Consider the following 21,644-nt stretch of genomic DNA (forward strand, 5'->3'; position numbering starts at 1 on the left):
CCCTGGGAGGGATGCAGCCGGCTGTGTTTGCCCCGTCGCACTCCCATGCTGGTCTGCAGGTTGGGAACCAGTGCTTTAGAACAGTCTCTCCAGGGAACCTGTGCCCTGAACAATACTCTTCATACTTCAGGCAGTTTAGCATGAAGTCATCTGCCTAATTAGATTAGACGGGCAATCCAATCTTATAGGCACACAGTGCACACCTCCTGTTTTGGTCAGTGCTTTAGAAGAGTCTTTAGGTGAACTGTATATACACTGGTCAATGCTTGTCTTAATTAGTAGTCTAATAAGGCCTACAAACATCTCCAGAAAAAGCCAAATGCAAGGAGGTGAAATAGTCTGCACCTTGGAGCTGATTAATTCAAATCAACTTTGTTCTCTTTCATTTCCTTTTATGCTAAATAGCTGATCATGAAAGGCTGTTTTCACATGTTCTCCGGGGGGGGTGGGGGGGAGAGTGTTTTAATTAGAATAGCTTTTGGGAGCCACTCTAATTAAAGCACCTGTAGCATCACAGCTATTCAGCATCCTGCACTTCAAAATGGCAATGGAGGCACTTTAACTGAAGCTTGTTTGATGAGGTTTAGTTAAAGCACCCCTTCTGCCATTTTGAAGCACAGGGATGATGCCTAGGCTGCTGGAGCACTCTAATTAAATTAATTGATTAACTTAATTAGAAAATGTTGGAGCAGGTGTTGGGAATGTGTATAGGTGCCCATTGTGATCCTTAACAAGGAGGAAGAAACAAGTGTCCTCTAGTAGAGTGGAGAGTACAGCATTCTACATGCCTCCTAGATCAAAGCAACTGATGGTGCTGAATTGGTTTCTAGTATAGCACTGTGTTATTAATATTTGGGTGTCATCTGTTCTAAATGAAATTTCTCCAGACTTGACAGATGGCATTAAACAAGAAAAAATGTTTTTATTCCAGTCAGGTAGCCAAACATCCAGCCCAAGATAATGGCAGTTAATTCCATACCAGTACTGTGCTAGGGGCAGTGGGGAGAGGAAGAACTAAGGCAGCAGCCCAGTGACTTGGTATAAACAGAAGTCCTGGCTTCTTGAACATGGTTTGCTTGGCCTGAAAACATGTAATAAAGAAAACTACCCTTCCCTTTTATACTCCTCCCATTGTTATTAAATAAATGGCTTTGTTTTAACAAGAGGAGCACTTGGAGCCTTGATTCAAACTCAAGATGAGATGCAATCATGACTCTGATAAACATGCTGTTTGGGGATTAGTTAAATAATAGGCTGAAAAATTTAATCAGATATGAACTAGGAATCTGGTAATAAGGTTTATAATTTGTTTAAAATAAACATCATTTATTCAACCACTGCTTTAAGAGTAAAAATCAATAACAGTGTGCTGCCTAGAACAATTTCCTTCTTATCAGTGTAAAAATCCTGAGACATGGGACACAATTTAAATTAAGTAAAATAAGGGTTGTTTGAAGACAGTATCTAGAAAATGGATTATACTCCTACTGACAAAACAGTGTGCTGGTCCTGCTAACAGACATGCTCACTCTTCCATTTTTCAGGAGAATTCTGGGGCCACCATGGCCTTCTGCTGAAGTTCTCTGTCCTTCCTCTAGGTAACACTAAGAACTACATTCCCCCAACATGCTACTTCCTTTGAACTGTATAGTATAGCTGCAGAAAGGAGAGAGAATACGCAGCATCAGAAAGACATGGGAGTATTCGGGAAGAATCAAAGAAATCAGTCAGAGCAAACAGCAGTGGAGTGGAAAACCCGGGGCAAAGAGGTAGAAATGAGGAATGAGAAGGACAGAACTAAAGAAAGGAAAGGGAATGGAAAAAGCAGAACAATCCAGAGAACAAAACCAAGAGTGCACACAAGCACACTAAGAGAGAAAAAAAGGAGAAAAGCAATTTATATGAGAATCAGCATAAAAAGAAAGAAGACAGAACAGGCAAGAGAGAAAAATGGAAAGAAAATAGGCAAGACTCATCAGATGCTCCAAGGAATGGCATTGAGACTGGAGTAAGCAAACAGTGACTAATGTCATTTGAAAACTTCCTGATTTTAATGAAATTTACCAAGTACCTTATAATTAGGAGGGAAAAAGTTTTCAGAGTGAGATTCACCAGAGTGATGCTCTTGTCCCCTTTTATTTAGTAATCTGGGGTTTAGGCACTCAATGGGATTGTAGCAGAAATAGATTCAGTTCTGTCCTCTTACTGTGGGGATTTGGCTCCAAGGACCTCCCAGAAATTTTCATAATTCCCCACTATACGGCATACTGAGGTGGGTCCTCATCATCCTTTCTGTTGGAGCTGTTCCACTTCGCATGGAATACCAGAGAAACACCAGCATCACCACCCTTTCTTTGGCAGTTTGGAATTTCTAGTCCTTCACCTGCTTTTATTACAAATACCAGAAAATAAAACATCTTGCTTTGGGTTTAACCAAGACATTTTTCTTAAAAATGAAACAAAAATTATTAGTGGTTTGTTTCAGCAAGAAAAACTGAAAAGTTGGGTTTGAGCAAAACTATTTTAAATGTATTTTTCAATTCAAACAAGTCCAGTTTTTTTTCTACATAGCCCTAGTTGGACCCAGAGGTCAGGAAGCTTTCAGCTACAGGGGCAAGGAAGAAATCAAAGAAAAAAAAGACTGAGATTCTCACAGTGCCACATTAATACATTCTGTAGGGATTACATAGGACTAGGCTGAGCCATCTGGTTCACTAAATGCAGTCCCCTGTTATGGCAGTGTAAAAGTGATGTTGTTGTGATGGTCCAGAAGTTATATGAGAAGCAAGGAAGAATGTCTTCCATACAAAAGCTTGTCTATCTCTATCCCAGCTACATAGTTGTCCCCTGTTATCAAAGACAACCACCAAATGTAACCCTATTCCTACACTTACCAAGCTCTGTTGTATATGATAGTTCAATATTAGCATACTATATATTGTAATAGTAAGATACTATGTTGGACTTCTTTAGCTATGTAGAGTTGACACCAACCGTAAAAGTAATTTTCTCAGAATTACTGCAACTTCAGAGGTCAAAGACCTCTCTAAAACATCACGTTAACATCATGTGTGTCACCTGGGGAGGAGTCTGTCTCAGGATCTGAGTAGATATCCTCATCATTGCTGAACAGTACTTTAGAAGAAACACTGGGACTATAAAAACACATTGCGATAGGAGGCTGGTTTGCCTGAAAAGGCCAACCACTGTCTGCCTAACTGATAGTAATTGTGAGAGAGCATTCTTGGTGCAAAGCTGTCGTGTGTGAAGTGTTCAAGCTGTAATGCCTTTGACATTAGAAGCTATTATGTTAACAGAGTACCCCATTAACAGTATCCTAGGCAAAACACCATTTATCAAGAAAGTCCTGAAATGTCTCCATAATGGTGCTCCCTATATATATAGACTGTTGGACACCTCTAAGTGCAGTGTAAATTATTCTTCATCTGAGTGCCTTTGCTATCTTGCATGCTGCTAGCCCAATAAAATGCTGTGGCACTGTAGCTCTGCATTGTGTTTCTGCAGTCAATAATTGGCAGTTTTTATCCAAACTCTTGCTGACCAATTCTATGTATCACTCAGCCAATTCTTGCAGGAGAGAGCTGGTAATAAGGCTTCAGCACTTTTATGAAACGGCAAAGAATAAATCAACGACAACAAGAATGGCCTAGAAATGGACTTTAAGCACATACTTGAGCACTTTGTTGAATTGGTGCCTACTTCTCAATGAAATAGAGTTGCAAAAATACAAGAGCCTATATATCCTGCTGTCCATAGATATAGTAATTGCAACAGTTGTTGTGACAGTGGCTGGGACGGGGTTATATTAATTATGATAAATATAGCCAAGAATGAAGGAGTCAGCTGAAAGCATCAGGATTGGAGTAGATACGTTTCAAGATGTTATTTACAAAGGTGAGAGCTGGTTTTGTACACCACCAGGGAAGTTTGTGAGGTGGGAAAGTCTAATTATAATTATATCATTGCACTGATCAGCTATGAACTGTAATTCTGTTTGGTTCACTAATTTTCATTGAGAGGTCCCAGTTATTGCAGAACGAAATGCATATAAATTGTTCTTAAGCCCTTTTCTTTTCTCAGAATATACCTCTTCCTTACCCAGTCACATACTAACAGTTGCCAGTATATGAGTGTGACTCTCACCCACACAGGCCATCCCACAAGCTACTGGTTTGTGACTCCCCACCCCTCCCCAATCTGTCCTCTTCTTATTGCAACTGTCTATTACTGCAGCTCCAATGTGTGGCAAGATGCTTGTTTAAATGGTACTTTTCAAAATGAAACCTGTACGTTGTTTGTACATTTGACTGAACCTCTCTTTGTGAATCTAGCTTTGCAGGTACCCATGATAACACCGAGACTGACCAGGAGGAAAATTTCTGGTCTCAGGCTCTGGAGGATTTAGAGACCTGTGGCCAGTCAGGCATATTGAGGGAGCTAGAGGTAGCTCAATCTTAACCCTTTCATCCTACTATATAGAGATATAATATTTTTGTTTGTTTTACATTCATTTTATGTTCTTTTCTGCTGTATATTTTTAGTTCGCATTAATCACACAACTTCATTTAAAAGCTTTAACCCCTTTCCACAGGACAAGGCTGACAGGCATCTGTATTTGAGAAACGTGACTCTCTTGGTACCTAACCTTTATGTTTATATTTTTGCTTGTGCAGCTGCTTCCCCCACCCTTAATAAAGCTATTTTCTTTCATACAATGCAGCTGAAATTCTAGAAACATGTTCACCCCAAAGCTTCCTGATTTGCAGCTTCTGCCGTGTGCACTGCTAACACTGCCTGCACATGCAGCGATTGGTGCAGAATTTTTACATGGGCATCATTTTCCAGCAGCAGTGCATCCTGTTCTCTTCTGGCTGCTTTCTGAAGTTTTTCTTCGCATGTTGTAATTTGTCTGTGGAATAGAACTTAATTTGATTAAGGCGAACATAAAAGAAAAATGTCACCTAAAACATTTTTACAAGAGCCTTATCACTTGGTAAACAAATATAAAAGCTTGAGAAACATTCAGAGCATAGATACACACACACACGCACACTGAATTTTTACATTATGCCCTAGAGTAAATGGCAAATATGAATTTCATTTCAATGTTGTACCATGTAAAGGTCGGGTGGGGAAGAACAGAGTAACTATGCATTTTTTTTGTCTAATTACATTTTCTGTAACTTGTTTAACCAGAACAATTAAGAATATACTGACGCTTTTAAAGCTGTGGAATAGAAAGTCCTAAAATATTTTCTTTTATGTTCTTTTAAATTTCCTGAGCTGCAGAACTGGCAGAATCTCATTTTCATTTTTATGTTATATAAAGTCCCTTAGCAACCACAAGGAATGTGAATGGCATAACTGGGTGAAATTTCTGCAGTTTAAATTGATTGTATATCCTCAGATTTATGGCTTCTGTATTGCATGTATAGTTATTATAATGTGATTCCAATGTACTTGTAATTGCAAGACAAAAAATTTAAGGGAAATACTTAATGTCAGTTTGGTTTAATTTTGTAGTTATCTCTGGCATGGTACCACTTATGGTTTTCATTATTCAGGGCACAGCAAAATGGTGTGGAAATAGATAACAAGAAAGGATATTTCAGCAAGTTAAGATTTCCGTCATTTAAATATCAATTATGTGGTATAGAAATTAAAACTTGGAATTGCAATTGAGTACTTCTACTTTACCAACCTCAGTATTGAGTTGCATAGCTCTGAACAAACATCATCCATCCAGAAGTCACATTATAGAACTAGGATTCCCAGTAGGTTATGTGGTGTGATTTCTGAAACTTTAAGATTTTTGAAAAGCTAAGTTTAGCCATGCTCATGGATAGATCTAGGATTTTAAAATGGCTGGTGCAGATTGTGTAGCACATCATCAAACATGACACATTTTTCTCCAGTTAAAGAGAAACCAGAATCTTTACTAATAAGCCAGGATCTAGCACTATAGTATTCAGTTTAAAATCAAAGCAAAATAAATACATCTTTATTGGAATGTGCACTAGATTGCTTGATTATATATAAACATTAAAAAACACAAGAAACTAGGCAAAAATGGTCAAAGTAATCAAAAGATAGTGTTTCATTAGTCCTGTAGTCATTATAGTTAAATGTACATCTCTTAACTAAACTTGTAAAACAAAGTCCAGTCTTGAATGCCTTGACAGTACCTCCAGTACTTTTACTGTCAGTCACCTGAGATATTACTACACCCGTGTTAAGGTTTTTAGCTAGAGCTAAAAACAGTCTTCAGGGCTCTGAAATAGAAGAAAGGAATTACTAGGAATGGCTAACAGACAGCAAAATTGCAGACGAAAAGGTAGTTTGAATAGTGGAACATCAAGACCATTAAAAAGGAGAGAGTGATTAACACCTCTGGAATGAAGAGATACTAGCAGGAATCAAGTAGATTCTAATGAATCATTAAGTCAGTTGACTCCCACGGTATTCCCCGAATAGAAATGCTGCTGCCCTTGCCAGGCAATAGATTTTAAAGTGTGGATGAAACAGGAATCGGGGGGGGGGGGGGGTGTACAACAGCACCACTTATTTGGTTAAGACTCCCTTCTTATTTATTTCAAGATCTTCATCCAAACAGTAAAGATTTATCAAATCTGCCTGCTGCTGTAGTTTCACCAGGGAGCACCATCAGTCACCATGGAGCATGATAGAAGCTATTACAAGTGTTTTGTCATTTAATGAAAGTAGGGCTCCAGAATTTAACTTTCATTTTATTTTAAACATATTTTGAGTGTAAATAAATGATTGCATTGCACAGGCTTCAAGCTGTAATCAGATTCATGGTATTAAAGCTTTCTTGGACATGTTAATGGCACAGTCCATATGGAAACCTTTTGCCAAAGAGCTTTTTTTAGTGGCTTTACAAGGAGATTTTATGTCTGTCCTCTTGCCTTTTGCTGTACCCTGAAGTGACTGTGTTTTGAAAACAGAATAGAGAATTTGGCCTTCTTTAATCCAAATTATACGTTAAAAAATAAACCTGTTTGTTACTGCTGTAGGCCACCATTATGTCAGGAAGTACATTGAGTTTGAATCATGAAAACCCACAGCCTCGCAGCCAGTTGGGAAGACAAGCCAGTTTTCAGGAAAGAAGCACTGCGAGGCCACATTATAGCCAGACAACCCGCAGCAACACCCTGCCATCAGACGTGGGCAGAAAGTCTGTGGTTCTGAGAAAAATTAAACAAGAAATGAAAGAAATCATGTCACCAACTCCTGTGGAGTTACATAAGGTCTGTCATTTTTTTACTGGTAATTCTTCATAATATATACAGCATAGGGAATCTAATTGTGTGGCTTTATATTAAGTACTTTTCATAATGACCCCACAAGTTTGAGGACGGGTCTATTATTTCTTCTTGCAAACACGCTCGTAATGTGTTCTTATAGGGGAACAAACTGAATAAGTTGCATCCTCACCTACTGGTTACTTTTAAAGCAAATCCTCAGGGGAGATGGCTGCATAGGCTCTTGTTTTTGTTGGTGGGTGCTCCTTTTTTTTTTTTTGGTGTTCCCATGCCGAGCCCTGCGTATGCCCAGAAGAGACAGTGTGTTACTTCAACCCAGCTGGCCCCACCTGGCTCATTGGTGCTGAGCACCTGCTAATTTTTTTTGGTGGATGCTTGAGCCCCAGAGCACCCACAGAGTTGGTGCCTAAGGATGGCTCTTTCACAAGAAGGATCTGCTGGTAAATTGGAACTAGCAACAGTAATAATTCATCTCTGCAAAATGTGTCTGTTAAGAAAAAAAGATTACTTTCCAAGAAATATATTTCTTTAGCATATGACTCAAAAGGCCATGTTGCTTTCATTCTTCCTTAGCCATGAACCTGCTGATATCTCTCTTTGTTTTTACGTTGTGGTTCACTTTTTATTCCTGCAGTAGCTCTCTCCCAGTGATATAAACAATCACAAGTTTTAAAAGTGTCCCTCTGGAGAAGAAAAGAGAAACCAAAAGTTGGATTGTGGCATCATTTCCCAAATTGTTGGATTCTTGCATAAAATATCACTTGGAATACAGAAGTTAGATGTGAATGCTCCATAGTAACAATGATTTTGGAGAAAACGCTGCGTTTGACAGGCAGTTTATGACGAGGTGTGAAAAGGGGATGGAATTGTTATATCTCAATGGAATTCTCAGTCCAAGGGCTTTTTTCTCTATTTGTAAAGTGTCGGATGGTAACAGAAGACGGCAGGGGTGGGAGTTCAAAGGCAAAGCTGCCAGATACTCCTCCTCAAGCTGAAGTTTGACATTAATGCTGGGGCAGTGAGGAAAGGCCTCTTTCAAGGAGTAATGTAGGGCACTTATACACGTGCATGGAGCCTGCTCTGACATGCTGTAATTGCAATGCGTTGGAGCAGACTCAAGTAATCGAATCTGCTGGAGCATGGTAATTACCGCACTCCAGCAGATTCCAACATCTATGATGGATACATTCCATGCATCAGCATCCCTGCACTGAAAAATGGCTGTGGGGGCGCTTTCACTAAAGCTCATTTGACAAGCTTTAGTGAAAGCGCCCCCACTGCTATTTTTCATAGTGTCATCTGAAAGATTAGGTATCCTGTGCTTCCTGTCTAGGGTTAGCTGTCACGTGGTGGATACAGCCCAAGAGGGAAAAATTGAAACGCTGCAGGTGAGGGAACCAGGGAGTTGAGGTCTTTATTCTGCTTTAGAAAGTCTTCCCATAGGGAAGCTGGAGTGACGTGTAGCCTATATGTGCAGGAAAGCTTGCACAAATTTGAAAGTGTGATGAGGGAGGTGATGGAGCTGAGGTCCAATAGGGAGACAATTAATTAAGTGGATTAGTCCCTTTATCTAATACATCAGTGAGTTTTTTTCAAAGGGAAACCCTGATTTCAGAAACACCTGACTTCAGGACAAAGATAAAGCAGTCTATAGATTAGGCTTCTGTAGGGCATTTTAAGGCAGATGGGAATGACAGAAAATGGAGCACTTTTATCCATTGATTTGCTTACACATCAGGTAAATTAAATCCGCAAGGATGTCTTGTTTTATAGGCATCCTTCCTGAGTGTTATACGCCATCCTACCCCTGCACATTTATAAAGAGGGACCAATAAATTACCCCATAAGTTAAAAAAAACAACATGACTTTATTTCCTAATGGATCAAAACATATGAACTGTAGATACAACTGATTATTTTAAAATTTGAGATATGTTGCATGTGGTCTCTGAGTTCTCAGTTGTGTTGGAGGATTCAGATTCCAGAAAGAGCAATTTTCTCTTTTGCAATTAATAAATATGGTTTGTAAGACATGAAATCCCATTTTTTCTCAAACAGATGCAGAAGATAGTGTGCTAGCTGACAAAATTATAGTCTCTGTGGTCAGATTCATTATATATGAGCAGGAATAATTAATTTAAGTAGAAAAATGTATTTTAATGATTCTCCACACAGACACAATGACTTCCACTTACGATTTTTATTGTGTTGCTATTCAGCAGTGCAACGAAGACTTTGTTATATTCATAATACTTTCACTTACATCTTAAGGGAGTTCAAGAACTGCTGTGCTCCTCTTCTACTGTCACTGTAACTAATAAGTGTCCAGTGGACAAATGGCGACACAGAAAACAAAACAGTTTTCACTTTAAGTGTATTGCATAAGAGTGTGTTTGTGCTTGCATAAACTCACAGGAACTGAGGCTTACAGTCTCTCTCTGATGGCTCATCTCTTTCAAGAAGGAGGAACTGAAGTGGGTCCAGTAATTAGCAATGCAAAATAAGCTAGGAAAAGATGGCAGCAGCAAGAGAGGATCAGGAGCATTATGAAATGAAGAGAGAGGTAAAAAGAATAGATAGTAAATTTGAAGACACAAGAACAAAGTTGGGAGAAATGAATTGTGTTTTTCTGGTCACCTGCCATCCCATCAGCCTTTCTCTTTCTCCAGCGTGCAAACACTTTTCTCTCCATGCTTCTTTCTTTTTTTCGACTTCCATCCCCCTCCTCTTTTTGTTTTCTCCCATTTCTCTTCTTTATTCTCTTCAGTTTTGGCTTCACCCTGGATGAATGCCATCATCACTAACAAAGCTAAATAGGTTGGTCTTTAATTTGGAGCTGAACAAGCTGTAGCAGAAAAAAGTGTTTCCGTAAGTATCCCATAGCTGAGATGCTGCTGCTGAAAATGTTCTAGCCTATGCACACACCAGCCTGAAACAGCTGAGTCAGTGACATTAAAGAACCCCTGTGGAATCATAGCGGTTATAGAAAACTGTGCTTGACAAGGAAGCCTTTGAGAGACATCAGTAACAATCCAGCTAGGCCACAGTGCAGCAAAGCATTTAATTGTGCACTCAATACTAAATTCAGGAGTACTCCCCTTAACTTCAGTAGGACTACTCAGATTATACCTTTAGTAACTCATTGACTTGTGCTGTGTAGTGCTACATGAGCACCAAGAAGCTCCACCAAGAGGGAGCTGAGAAGCAGCAGTTACTATATTTACTCAAATCCAAGAGCAGCTCTTTTCTCCCAGTCTACATGTTGGGAAACCTTAGATTCAAGACTGACCTGGGGCATCTGCCACCTGGGAGGCACACAAGGGCTTCAGGGTGGAGGGCATGTGGGTGTTCATAAGTTTCCATATATAGATTCTAATTATGGGAGATATAATCTTAAATTTGACATTGTCTTGGATTCAGGTAAATACAGTATTGACCTATGTATAGCACTGCATTAACATGGTTGCGCTGCTTCCAGCTCAGGAGGTAATGTGCAGAGCAGGTGCGGTATGTCTCAGCACAGCAGCAGTATGTGTTACACCTTCAGATGTCTTACTGGGCTATGTTTTATTGCAGGGGTATCAAACTCATCCAGCCCTGTGGGCCAGATGAGGGGTACAGGACTAGTCCACAGGTGGATCAAGCCTACAAACCAGCCTCATGTGCTGGATCCAGTGCACAGGGCTGGTGTTGCCCCATGTGCTGCATGTGACATACACCCCAGACCAGGCCCATATGCTGCAGGCAGCACACACAGCAGCTTCAGTCTTGCATGTAACACGTGGGATGGGGCCAGTCCAACACCCACAAGCAGCACTACATGCCAAATTGTAGGGCTCCACAGACCAGATACAGCCTACACAGGCTGTATCTTTGACAACTCTGCCTTATTGAATCAGGACCTATGTGCCTTCTAGATAATAGCTCATACTTTCACTTCAGGGCACAAGAGGGAAGGCAACCCAAAGTCTCATTCATTTTTCCGTTTTGTAATGGTACTGGTGCTAATTTAGTTGACAGCGTAGTCAACACACCTTCCATTGTAAAGAACAAAGATGCAGTGTTACTCTGAAGGAAAAGCCTGCTAGAAACACAGTTGTGCAAGCAAATGATCTTGATGCAATACAGGGGGAGAAAAAATAAAAACTTCTTAGAGTAAAAGCACAAATGAGTAAGGCTAAAAATACAGCATTGTGAGTGGATTATCTGGCCAAATAGTTGACCCTTCCATGGTGGAAATTAATAGAACTAAATGACTTTACTGCTACAGATTTTGCACTAGGTTGTCATGACTTTTGTATTATACTACTTAGCCATATACATGTGGTTTCATTACGCAAATTTAAAAAAAAGAAAAAAATTGAGTTAAGAATTATTATATAACAGTTGCATTGCAGTAGTGTCTACAAGCCAGCTGTGTTGGGGTACCACTGAGTTATGCTCTGAATAAGGTTGCAGGAACAACATCTATGCTCAGCTTGTGACAGTGCAAAACATCTACAAATAGTAAGATATCTCTTAAAATAAAACCTAATTAGCAATCCTTACACACAGCAACATTGTATTCCTGTATTCGTGCAGGTTGTCTCTTAAGGAATTTATTAAAATTCAGATCAATTTTTTGCATTGTTTAGTGAATTCTTCTATGAACTCCTCTTGGCTTTGAGAGAGCAAAGCTTTCAAATCTGAATTCTGTTATACCAAGTTGTTAAAAAACTTTAGATGGTAATTAATAGCTGTTCATGTAACTGAACTGACATATTGTTAAATCATCATTCAAGTAAAATTAATATCTTCCTTGATATGATCTACACAGAAAATATCAGAGGAGCCATATTAAAAAGTTCCACATGCAAAATGGTGCCCCAAGAGCAAAACTTTTCAACAGTCATCATATAATTTTCTCATTCCCATTTAATGAGGTAATATTATCCTTCTAAAATTATAGACTGCTCCAGAAATTTGAATGCCTCATTTGATTTACACTACACTTCTAAACTTAACATCCAAATCCAAAAATAAGAAGCTGTATGACTCAAAACCTGTAAGTTTCTATTTAAATTTATGAAAGTTTAATTTTATATGGAACACTTCCCTCAGGTTCCATCACAGATTTTTTTGTCACTGGTTTATCAAAGGAATATTAAAAATCTAATAAATCTTTTACTTTTCAAACTTTTTATATTCATTTTACATATTGTAATGCTGATGACTGAAATTGCACTATTAAAAATAACAATGTGCCATTGTTATCTACAATAGCAGACCCTGCAGGTAAACTGCCTTAATGGGAAACAAAGAAGTGAACTGCAGGAGTTTCCTGGGTAAACAAGTTTTTCCCATGCCCAGACTGAAATACAAAGCAAGAGAGTTCTGAGAATAGGCCTTCATCTATTTGTTGTCATTTGAGGTCCAAGGTAGCTCTGATCCTTATAGCCCTGCATATACCAGGACAATAAAGAATATGGAATATCATCCCTAGGAGCCTTCTGAGGGAACTAACTAGGTGGTGCAAAATCTTGTTCAGCACCAGCTCATGTGTCATAGGATTGTGCTAGATGGGTGATTTGAAGAAGAGATGGGTTGGGAGCGTTAAACCTCCTTAACCAAAGACTCCCTACTTCTTTCATCTGATTATCTGTGGCTGACAGAAACTCTTTTTCTGGGAAGTTGGACATTTTTCTTCTTAGATTCCAATCAGGCTGGAGGCACAGGCTTTGTTATCCCAGTGATCTCTTGGAGACATTTTTACCCCAGGTTTTGCTGCCTGAGCCACAGTTCCATAAATTTCCCAAGATGTACCACTGCCATGTTGCCCATATCATTCCTATGGTGAGGACAGACAGATGGTATGATTCTGCTGGTTTGCACGCTTCTCTAGTACCTTTTCTGGGCAGTGAGTAGAGAAAAGAGAGACTGCTGCCATCTGGATGCACTGTATAGTACTGTCTTGCCCAATATTTATTCAAGTAGGGAATTTCAATGAGCAGTGGATTTACTTGAAGCAGTATCTGCAGTCCGGAAGTGTAGCCACATGTCGCATATGTCTGCTAAACTGGATGCCTTGGCTGAGAATATCTTAACATCAGTTAAGATGTCAGTGGTGAGGAAAGCTGTTGCTTGGGATATTTTCTTAAGGGTCCCCATAGAGCTTTTACATCACCCAGCCAAGATACTGTAGTGCTTACAAAGCAGGTAGACACTCAGGATATGTCTATAGCATCTCCACAGGAATCCTAGGACTACTGAAACAAACTGCCCACTTGCTCAGGCTCTACACATGGTGCCTGGTGAAAGTATATCATATGATTGCTGTTAAGAGTGGTGGCAGGTACACTTAGCGACACTCTCAGGAGTCAGGAGTATGACTCTCTGCTGATGGTCCTATTTCTGTGGGATAATGGCGAACTGAGAATGTCCCTGGATATACGACAAAATATTTTTCTGCAAGCAGTGCATGCAGGACAGGAGCAACTGGGCATGGGCTTGTTTGTTGGTAGAAGTTGCAGGAGTTGATATAGACATACCTCAGTGTAGCAAAGAAAGCCTCAGAGCCCCTAAAGAGAGTGGCCTCTATCTCTTTCATTTGTACCTTTGTGGAAAAAAAGTACTTTGGATGGGATAATCATCTCTTCCCTAATGGCCCCTGCATCTTCTAGTATTTTAAGTGTGTACAGGCTTACACCCTGACAAAGGTGTTCCTAGTCATCTCTGACCATTTAAAGCAAGGGTATATAGCAGCATTGCTCTCAGGCTCAGATTTACGGGCTGGTATTTGTCCCAAAGCCTCTCATTTGGCTGTGTCTGTATGGTAGATGACTCCTCTTTCCAGCACCTGGTGTCAGATTTGTCAGGAAAAAAAAATCAGAACTGTTTTTTTTCCTTTTCCTGCTCAGAACTGGAATTGATGGGAACTCCCTCCTCAGGAGACCAGGGTGAGTCTGAAGCAGAGGACAAATGTCTTTTAGCCTTTTAATATTTTTTTCTTTCCCTGTTGTGCTTCCTGTGGTTTTTTCACCTCTCTTGACTCTTGTGCAGGAGTCCCTTCATGGCTATGACCCCTGAAGGGTCTCTTAGCCCTTTAATGGAGAGACTTGAGTCCTTTACATTTGCTTCCCCTTGTGTCTTCCCATTCTGAATTCTAATTTTATTGCTTGACGTGAAGGGGGTCTTACCACAAGAATCCCCCATAATGGAAGGAAAACTGTATAGAAATCTTAGTCCTTTCTCCAAAGAGCTGAAGACACACTTCATATGCGTGGGGCGGGGAAGTCTTTGGGATCTCTTCATTATTTTTCTCCTCTGGTTGCCAGGTCTCATACCTGAAACTGGCCAGATGGTGAACATTTCAATTCTCTTCAAAATGCTCAGAGGCTCCTGGTTGGATTTTTCTGAGCTGGAATTGCAGCTTCTCAGTGTCCAACTGTAAATCTCAGCCCATGGAGTATGAGATAACTGTGACTGACTGTAAGCATAATTCACCCCCTGAAGGACCTGTAAAGGCTGCCCTCACATAGCCTATGGGGGTCAGAAGACAAGGCTGGGAAGGTACTGCTGCAACAGATTTGACTGGGTGAAACCATCATGCTGCCAAATACTTGATCCAGGCAAGAAGAAAGAGTAGTATGTAATTGCTGCTGTCTAAAAAGCAAACTAAAAGGAAAGCTGGAAAAGAAGAGGGTTGGGAGTAAAGCAACTGCTACTGATGACTGCCACAGGAGTAGAACTTCTGGTGGAAAGTTGGCAAAGGGGCATGGCTGGCAGAGGTGATGCTGTGGACTTGAATTGTCTCTAGAACTGCCCATGCATCTGCTTTGTGAGAGATGCTGGGCACAGAATGGTGTATCAGGAATCAGTGGCTGGAAATTTAAGACATATTCAGGATAGAAATACGATATACTCATTTAATGCTAAATGTGATAGCCATTAAAACAAACCACCAGGGAATTGATGGATTTGCCATCTCTTTATGTCTTCAGATGAAGCCTGGAAATATACTTTAGCCAAACACAAATTATTTTGGGCTCAATACAGGTGTAATTGGGTAAAATTCTCTGGCCTGAGTGGTACAGGTCAGATTAATGATGCTCTAATGATCCCTTTTGGTAAGAATTTATAAAATTCAAAATTATAACCTAAGTTTAGCAAATAGTCCCTGAGTAGCAAAAAACACATTCTGAAATCCTGTTGCCTTTACAGAGTTTAACAAATGTGCTTGAAATGTTCTACTGAGCTGGGAAAGAGGAACCTATAACTACACCAACTGAAACAATAACTCATGCAGAAGCTAGGTCTGTATTCAACCCAGTTCAACTGGTCCTACCACTATCCTACAGTATAATTCTGCTGGCACTCCTAGGTTCAGTTGTCCTATCTGGTGTCTTTGTGTTAAGCAACTTATTTTGTTACTTGGCATTTAGACACAAGCAATCAATCAGCCCTTAAAATGGTCTCTTGGATCAAAACTTACCAAAAAAACAAGTCGTTTTCTATTACAGGGAAGGTTAAGTCTTCCTGTTCCTTGGCTATACACATCTTTACAGAGGATGCCCTATTAATGCAATGAAAATCATGGGCTATTGTCAGGCATGGTTCTTTTGTTTGATGTGATATCTTTTAGACCAACTGAGTAGTTGGGAAAAAGTTCTTAGCAAGCTTTCGGGCGCAGTCACCCTTCGTTAGGCATAGGGAGTCTCTGCTAGTCTGAAAGTTTGCTAAGAACTTTTTTCCAGCTACGTAGTTGGTCTAATAAAAGATATCACATCTAACCAAACAACCTTGCCTGCCTATGTCCTTAGACCAACACAGCTACAACCAAAAACTGGGCTATTGTCAGCAGTCACAATTAGTCATACTAGTTAAAGCATTATATAAGCAACAGAAGCCTTCATGCAAAGTTTGTAGAAAGCTTGGCCTTTAGAGAAGCTTTTTCCCCATAAGTGTCAAAAATTGTCACTTTCCCCTGAACTAGCTGGTGCTGGTTCCGGTCAAAGACAAGGTATTAGACTAACTGGACTTCTGGTTTTTGCTAGTGTGGCAAGTCCCACAGGTCTACAGAGTAGGATTGTACGCATCATCTTTGCTAATTCCCACCTTGTCATGCAATGAAGTTACCCCTCACATTTCCTCTAAGATTGAATCTAGTTCCACTTCACTATAGTGGGTGAAAGAGAGAGAAAACCTTCTTTTAAATAGTTTTCCATCTGTTCACAAACACTGTCGGGTTTGACCTAGAAACCACTATACAAAGCCCAAGCAAAAGTCTGTTATGTAACTAATGCCCATCTGCAATGATAAGGAGGAGACAGTCTTAGATAAAGGAGGCTTGAAAACAAAAGCAGAATCAGAGGACTAGGGCAAAGAGCTAATTTAAATACTAAAAATCACACCCCTAGGTGGGGAGAAGGTATGCTAATGAAACATACATGTATGTAAATGAGATACATAGCTAAAACACAGGTATAGAGACATGCTCAGTAAAGAACTCCTTGCGTCACTCCCTTATAACCAATTAGCAAACAAGAATGCTTATGAAGGTCCAATACTCCTGTATAAAAGATGCTTAAGAATCTGTGTGCTTGTTACGTGAAATTATTCCGCTTGCACCTTGTATTGCTAGCAATAAATCTTCTTTATACTTTCACCCCTGGTATCTTTATTGGCTTTTGCATACCGGGCACGATCCCAGACTTGAGCTGGGGCCCAACAATTCTAAAGGGCATTTTGATTCTCATCTGCTCTATGACCCTGCATATATTTTTTTACCTTGCATTTGTGTCCAGTCTTCTTAAAACAGGCGGTTCACATGAAACCCCTTTGTACTGGCATGGAAAACAGTGATCTCAACAAAGGAGAACCTGTGCCTTGGCCCAGTGCTAATTATTTTCTTCTTGTCAGAAACCGTACACACAAATCTGTCAGCAAAATTTATTTTCTCCTTTTATTTTCTGGCCTTGTTAAAATGTTAGCCTTATGGATGTCTCCTAGCAGCTTGAAAATATACTTGAGATCAAAACAATCTTAGACATGCTGCCATATCACAGACTAAAGTCTCCATCAATAACAGATTTCTGGAGGAGTTTTCTGGACTCCTGCTCATCTATCAACTGTCAGTATAACCTAACAATCTTTCTAAGGTTCATTATTCTTAATCACAAGGTAAGTTTACAGTAGCTGAAATGCTGTTCCACCTCCTGGAATCCATTAAATTTGAGGTGTGATAAGTAACAATAGAAATGATTTGTGGGTTTTTTAATATACCATTCCTCAGAAAGTTTAATATCAGAGGTCTTACAAAGAATGAAGGACAGAAGAGTATGCTTCCCTGTACAAGAGAAATACTTTAATCTTAAAAGTTGATAGGATTTTGGGCTGGCCTCGTAATAGTGTACTGCACTGCAACACCACAGAGGGGAACAGGGAGGAAAAGAAAGGAGGGGTTGCGGTACAGTAAGGGACAGTATTGATTGTCTTCAAGTCTCTGTCTTCATGGGTAAATAAGGATGCGTTTCAATCATGAAATCTCTGTTGGGCTGGGTTAGGTTAATACACCCCACTAAGATGCAAGCTAATGCATTTGAACCTACGCTAGCCAGCTAGATCAAAGCCAGGTGACTTGTAGCTACACAGGAACTTAGCTTATGGCCAAGTGTCAGGGCTTCACCTAGATTAGCCTGCAGCCACACCTGGACCAGGAGCAATACATAAATAGGGTTATCATCAAAGGTCTCCCTGAACTTTGCCTGCCCTGTAGCAGCATGAAACATCCTATACCAGGGCAAGTGCAGTTTTGATTGAATGACTGTCTGGGCACAACTGTGTCATTCAAGGATCATGTCTCTTCACACCTCTAACCTACATATCTTTGCCAGGCATCTGTAGGGTGGACATGGCTTGAAAAGATGACACCCTGTCTGGACAAGAAAAGCCTTTCAGAAAGTCTTCTGGAATCCTTTTTAACCAGAACAATCAGGAACACAATGCAAGATAAAAAGGACCATCCTCAGAATACCCCTGGTGTTTCCTCAGGGAATGTCCTTCTCCCTAAAATGTTTAATTGTACCAGCTTTTGTTTTCTCCTTTTGGACAGTAGTTCCTCATCCCCCATTTCAAAGGCAACATAGGCCTTTCCATAATTTTTTTCTGATGCAATCTTGCAGTTGTATTTTCCTGTAGACACATACTCCTTTAGCTCTCCTGACATTAGAGCTTATGTAACTAAGACTCAGGCTGGATGGAGCTTGCCAGTGCTATTACTAGCTTGGTCAGTAGTAGTTACTGCTGTGGAAGTTACAGAAGAATCAATACAGCATTGAAGCCTAATGCAATTTTGTTTAAAAGGTTAGTTCATTTTGTGTTACCTGACATCCAGCTTTCCTCTGGGGGTTCCTAAAAACCCAAATCTTGTTAATAGTGCTCAGACTCAACTTTGGAACTTAAAAGAGGCCTGCAAACTATAAATGTCATGAATCTGTTCCCCACAGGACGATTATACAGGTCAGCTTTGGACAGTTTTGAGCTCTGCAACACAGGATTTTTCTATTTGGAATCCTGAAACTTGAAAATGTAAGCTCAGGTGATACTGTAGCTTGTTACATTATTTAGTCACACTGGATTTCTCAAAGCTAATTATGCTGATACAGCCTAAAACTATCAAAACAAGTCAAAATATGCATTTATTTTGCCTAAGTCCAAGTACCACATCTCAAAGGAGCTGGGAATCTAACAGCTTCTACCTGCCTGGTAGAGCTAATCCATGGAACTAAAACAGCTGGAAAACAAGACAATAAAGGGACTTACAGGGAAAAAAAAGTCTCAGAAACAGCGAGATGGGAATAAAACAATGATTAGTAAAGTAAAATGGACATTCCATTACTGAAAAAAACACTGAAGAAAAGGCTATGGATGAAATTAGCAATACAAAGTAAAAGGCAAATGATTACTCGTTTGGAATTAACAAAAAAATCTCATTTTGTTTGCAGCAGAGCACAAATGTGGAAAAACATTTGCTTTCTTATTTTTCTAAATTATTTCTACAGGTAACTTTGTTTAAGGACTCTGATGCAGAGGACTTTGGATTCAGTGTCTCAGATGGTTTACTGGAGAAAGGTGTCTATGTTAAAAATATTCGCCCAGCTGGTCCTGGGGATCTGGGTGGTTTGAAACCATATGATAGACTTTTGCAGGTAAAACTATTGGCATCTTACATTTTAGTTAAGTAATTATTAATTACTTTAAATATATATAATATTATATGAAGGGTATACATACATATATGTATATATGAAAGTATATTGGCAGATTTTATTGTTACTTATTTGGAATGACCTTGTTTCCCACATTTAGTCTGACACATATTAGGGGAAAAAATATATATTTTTAGAAATTAAATATAGGTGTTGGTGCAATATAGTGCATCCAGTATTCCAGAGTTTGCATTGGCTTCTAATAGCTTTCTAGGTGCAATTGAAAGTGCTGATTTTGATCTAAGGCTCTAAACTGTCTGGGCCTTAAGTACCTACCTTGTCCTTTATGTCCCACCTCAATCCCTAACATCAGCCAGCAAACTCCTGCAAATACCATCTATGTACCAAATTCACATTGGAAAAATGCATGGGAGCTCTCATTCTTAATCTGGAACTCCCTTCCGCCCCTCCACCTTTGTGACCCACCAGACCGCAAGCTGGGACCTCTTCAGAAAGTGCTTTTCATTTGGCCAGATTAAGTTGGGGAATTGTTTGGGGGGTTTTTGTTGTACACGTTTCTTAATCTTTTACATACTTTTATAAGTTATTTTGTTTTTGTTTTTTTGTTTTTCCTGTAAGCTACCCTGGACCTTTTTTTGGGTGGCATGCAAATCCAATAATTAAATACATGTAATGGGTTAAATGAATGTAGTAGTTACCCTATATTACTCAGATAGAATCCAGGTGAAAAAATGAGTACACTTTAGACTAACAACTTATATACTAGATTTTCTAAACAAGGAAGATCCTTTAGTTTGACCAACCAGACATATAACCTTTTCCTGTTTGCTCTTGAGGTATGAAATCTTAACCTTGTTTCTGGTCTTGGTCTATGTAGCTTAGTCCCCTATCTCTGTCCAATATACAAAGCACTCCCTTCTCTTACTAACTGCCATAAATAGAACTATCACCAACATTTAGTTTTTAAGCAACACACTAAATCAGATAAACAGGTTTCATTTCTAATATAATAAAGGGTCTAGTCAGTCTGTCTGTCCATAATGCTATATGAGGACTCTGATTGGTTACTGAAACAACCAGTGCTCCAAGAGTGTTCCAGACAGGATGTGGCAGCAGCGTAGTGGAGTGCCACCATGATGGCAGGGGACAGAGTGGGGGGCTGAGGCCAGCACTGCTGGCCTCACTGCCCCCCCCCCCCCCCCGCCCCCCCCCCCCCTCCTGGAGGTGGTGGTGGTGGCGCAGGGTGCTGGCAAGGGGATGGTGGGGCAAGCTTCCTCCCCCGCCACTCTTGGTTGGCGGTGGCAGCACTCTGTCCCTGCCTGTCACCCCTCCTTCCCCCCCATCATTCCTGGCAGGCAGTTGGCTAGTACAAATATATTTTGTGTTCATTAGAAATTGTTGTCAGAAAACCTGCGTAACTAAACAGGAATGTTAAATATAATCTGTTGCATTCATATTGGAGAATATAGTCTACACGAGCTGCCTAATGTGCACATTACAGAATCATAGCAAAACACCTTGCTATTAGGCTAATGAGCAGTAGTATTAGTCTACCGCACATTAACCAGGACGAAACAAGCACATGATCATGAAAATGCATAGTAGGGCAGCTTATTGTAAATTTATTTAGTGCTTCCTTTTGCAGATACTCAGTAGGTACTGTGCATTAATGAACGTGTAGACACACCCAGAGAAGATAATGTAGCAGTAAATATTAAGTGGTGTTTATGAGATTCTGATCTTGATCCCAGCTATAGTGTAAAATATGTTCTTGGTTCACATACTTGTATTTCTCTTTTATATGCTCATGTGTTATATTGCTTTCCTTCCTGTCCCTAAAATAGTACTAAAATTCAAACTTTAACCTTTCAGGTAAATCATGTTCGTACCAGAGACTTTGACTGCTGTCTCGTTGTGCCCCTTATAGCAGAATCTGGCAATAAACTGGAACTGGTTATTAGTAGAAACCCACTGGCTGCTCCGAAGGGAACTTCAGACCAACAGACTTTAGCAGGTGCTGAATGGAGTGACCAAAATAATGCCTTCCTTCAACAAACTGGACGTATTACTAGTGTGGAGACACGAGAACCTACAAACACATTATAGCAAGAAGTTATTTTAAATCGGATACTTG

At 39.9% G+C, this 21,644-nt stretch overlaps 1 protein-coding gene across 15 annotated transcripts in view; it reads left to right on the forward strand.

Moving 5' to 3' along the window:
* GRIP1 (glutamate receptor interacting protein 1) overlaps nucleotides 1–21,634 on the forward strand; it is a 432,091-nt gene extending 410,457 nt beyond the window's left edge. For 9 of the 15 annotated variants that reach the window (XM_025202800.1, XM_025202799.1, XM_025202791.1 and 6 more), the window contains 5 exons: nucleotides 4,353–4,464; nucleotides 4,613–4,657; nucleotides 7,056–7,289; nucleotides 19,343–19,489; nucleotides 21,383–21,634. In XM_025202800.1, the coding sequence (XP_025058585.1) occupies nucleotides 4,353–4,464; nucleotides 4,613–4,657; nucleotides 7,056–7,289; nucleotides 19,343–19,489; nucleotides 21,383–21,616 (772 nt within the window). In that variant the 3' untranslated portion in view covers nucleotides 21,617–21,634. Of the gene's footprint in view, nucleotides 1–4,352; nucleotides 4,465–4,612; nucleotides 4,658–7,055; nucleotides 7,290–19,342; nucleotides 19,490–21,382 lie in introns of those variants that run through there. The other 6 variants (XM_025202794.1, XM_025202804.1, XM_025202795.1 and 3 more) reach the window with 3 other exon arrangements.
* The last annotated feature ends 10 nt before the right edge of the window (nucleotides 21,635–21,644 follow it).

The sequence above is a fragment of the Alligator sinensis genome, unplaced genomic scaffold (assembly GCF_000455745.1).
Source record: "Alligator sinensis unplaced genomic scaffold, ASM45574v1 scaffold65_1, whole genome shotgun sequence".
NCBI lineage: Eukaryota > Metazoa > Chordata > Crocodylia > Alligatoridae > Alligator > Alligator sinensis.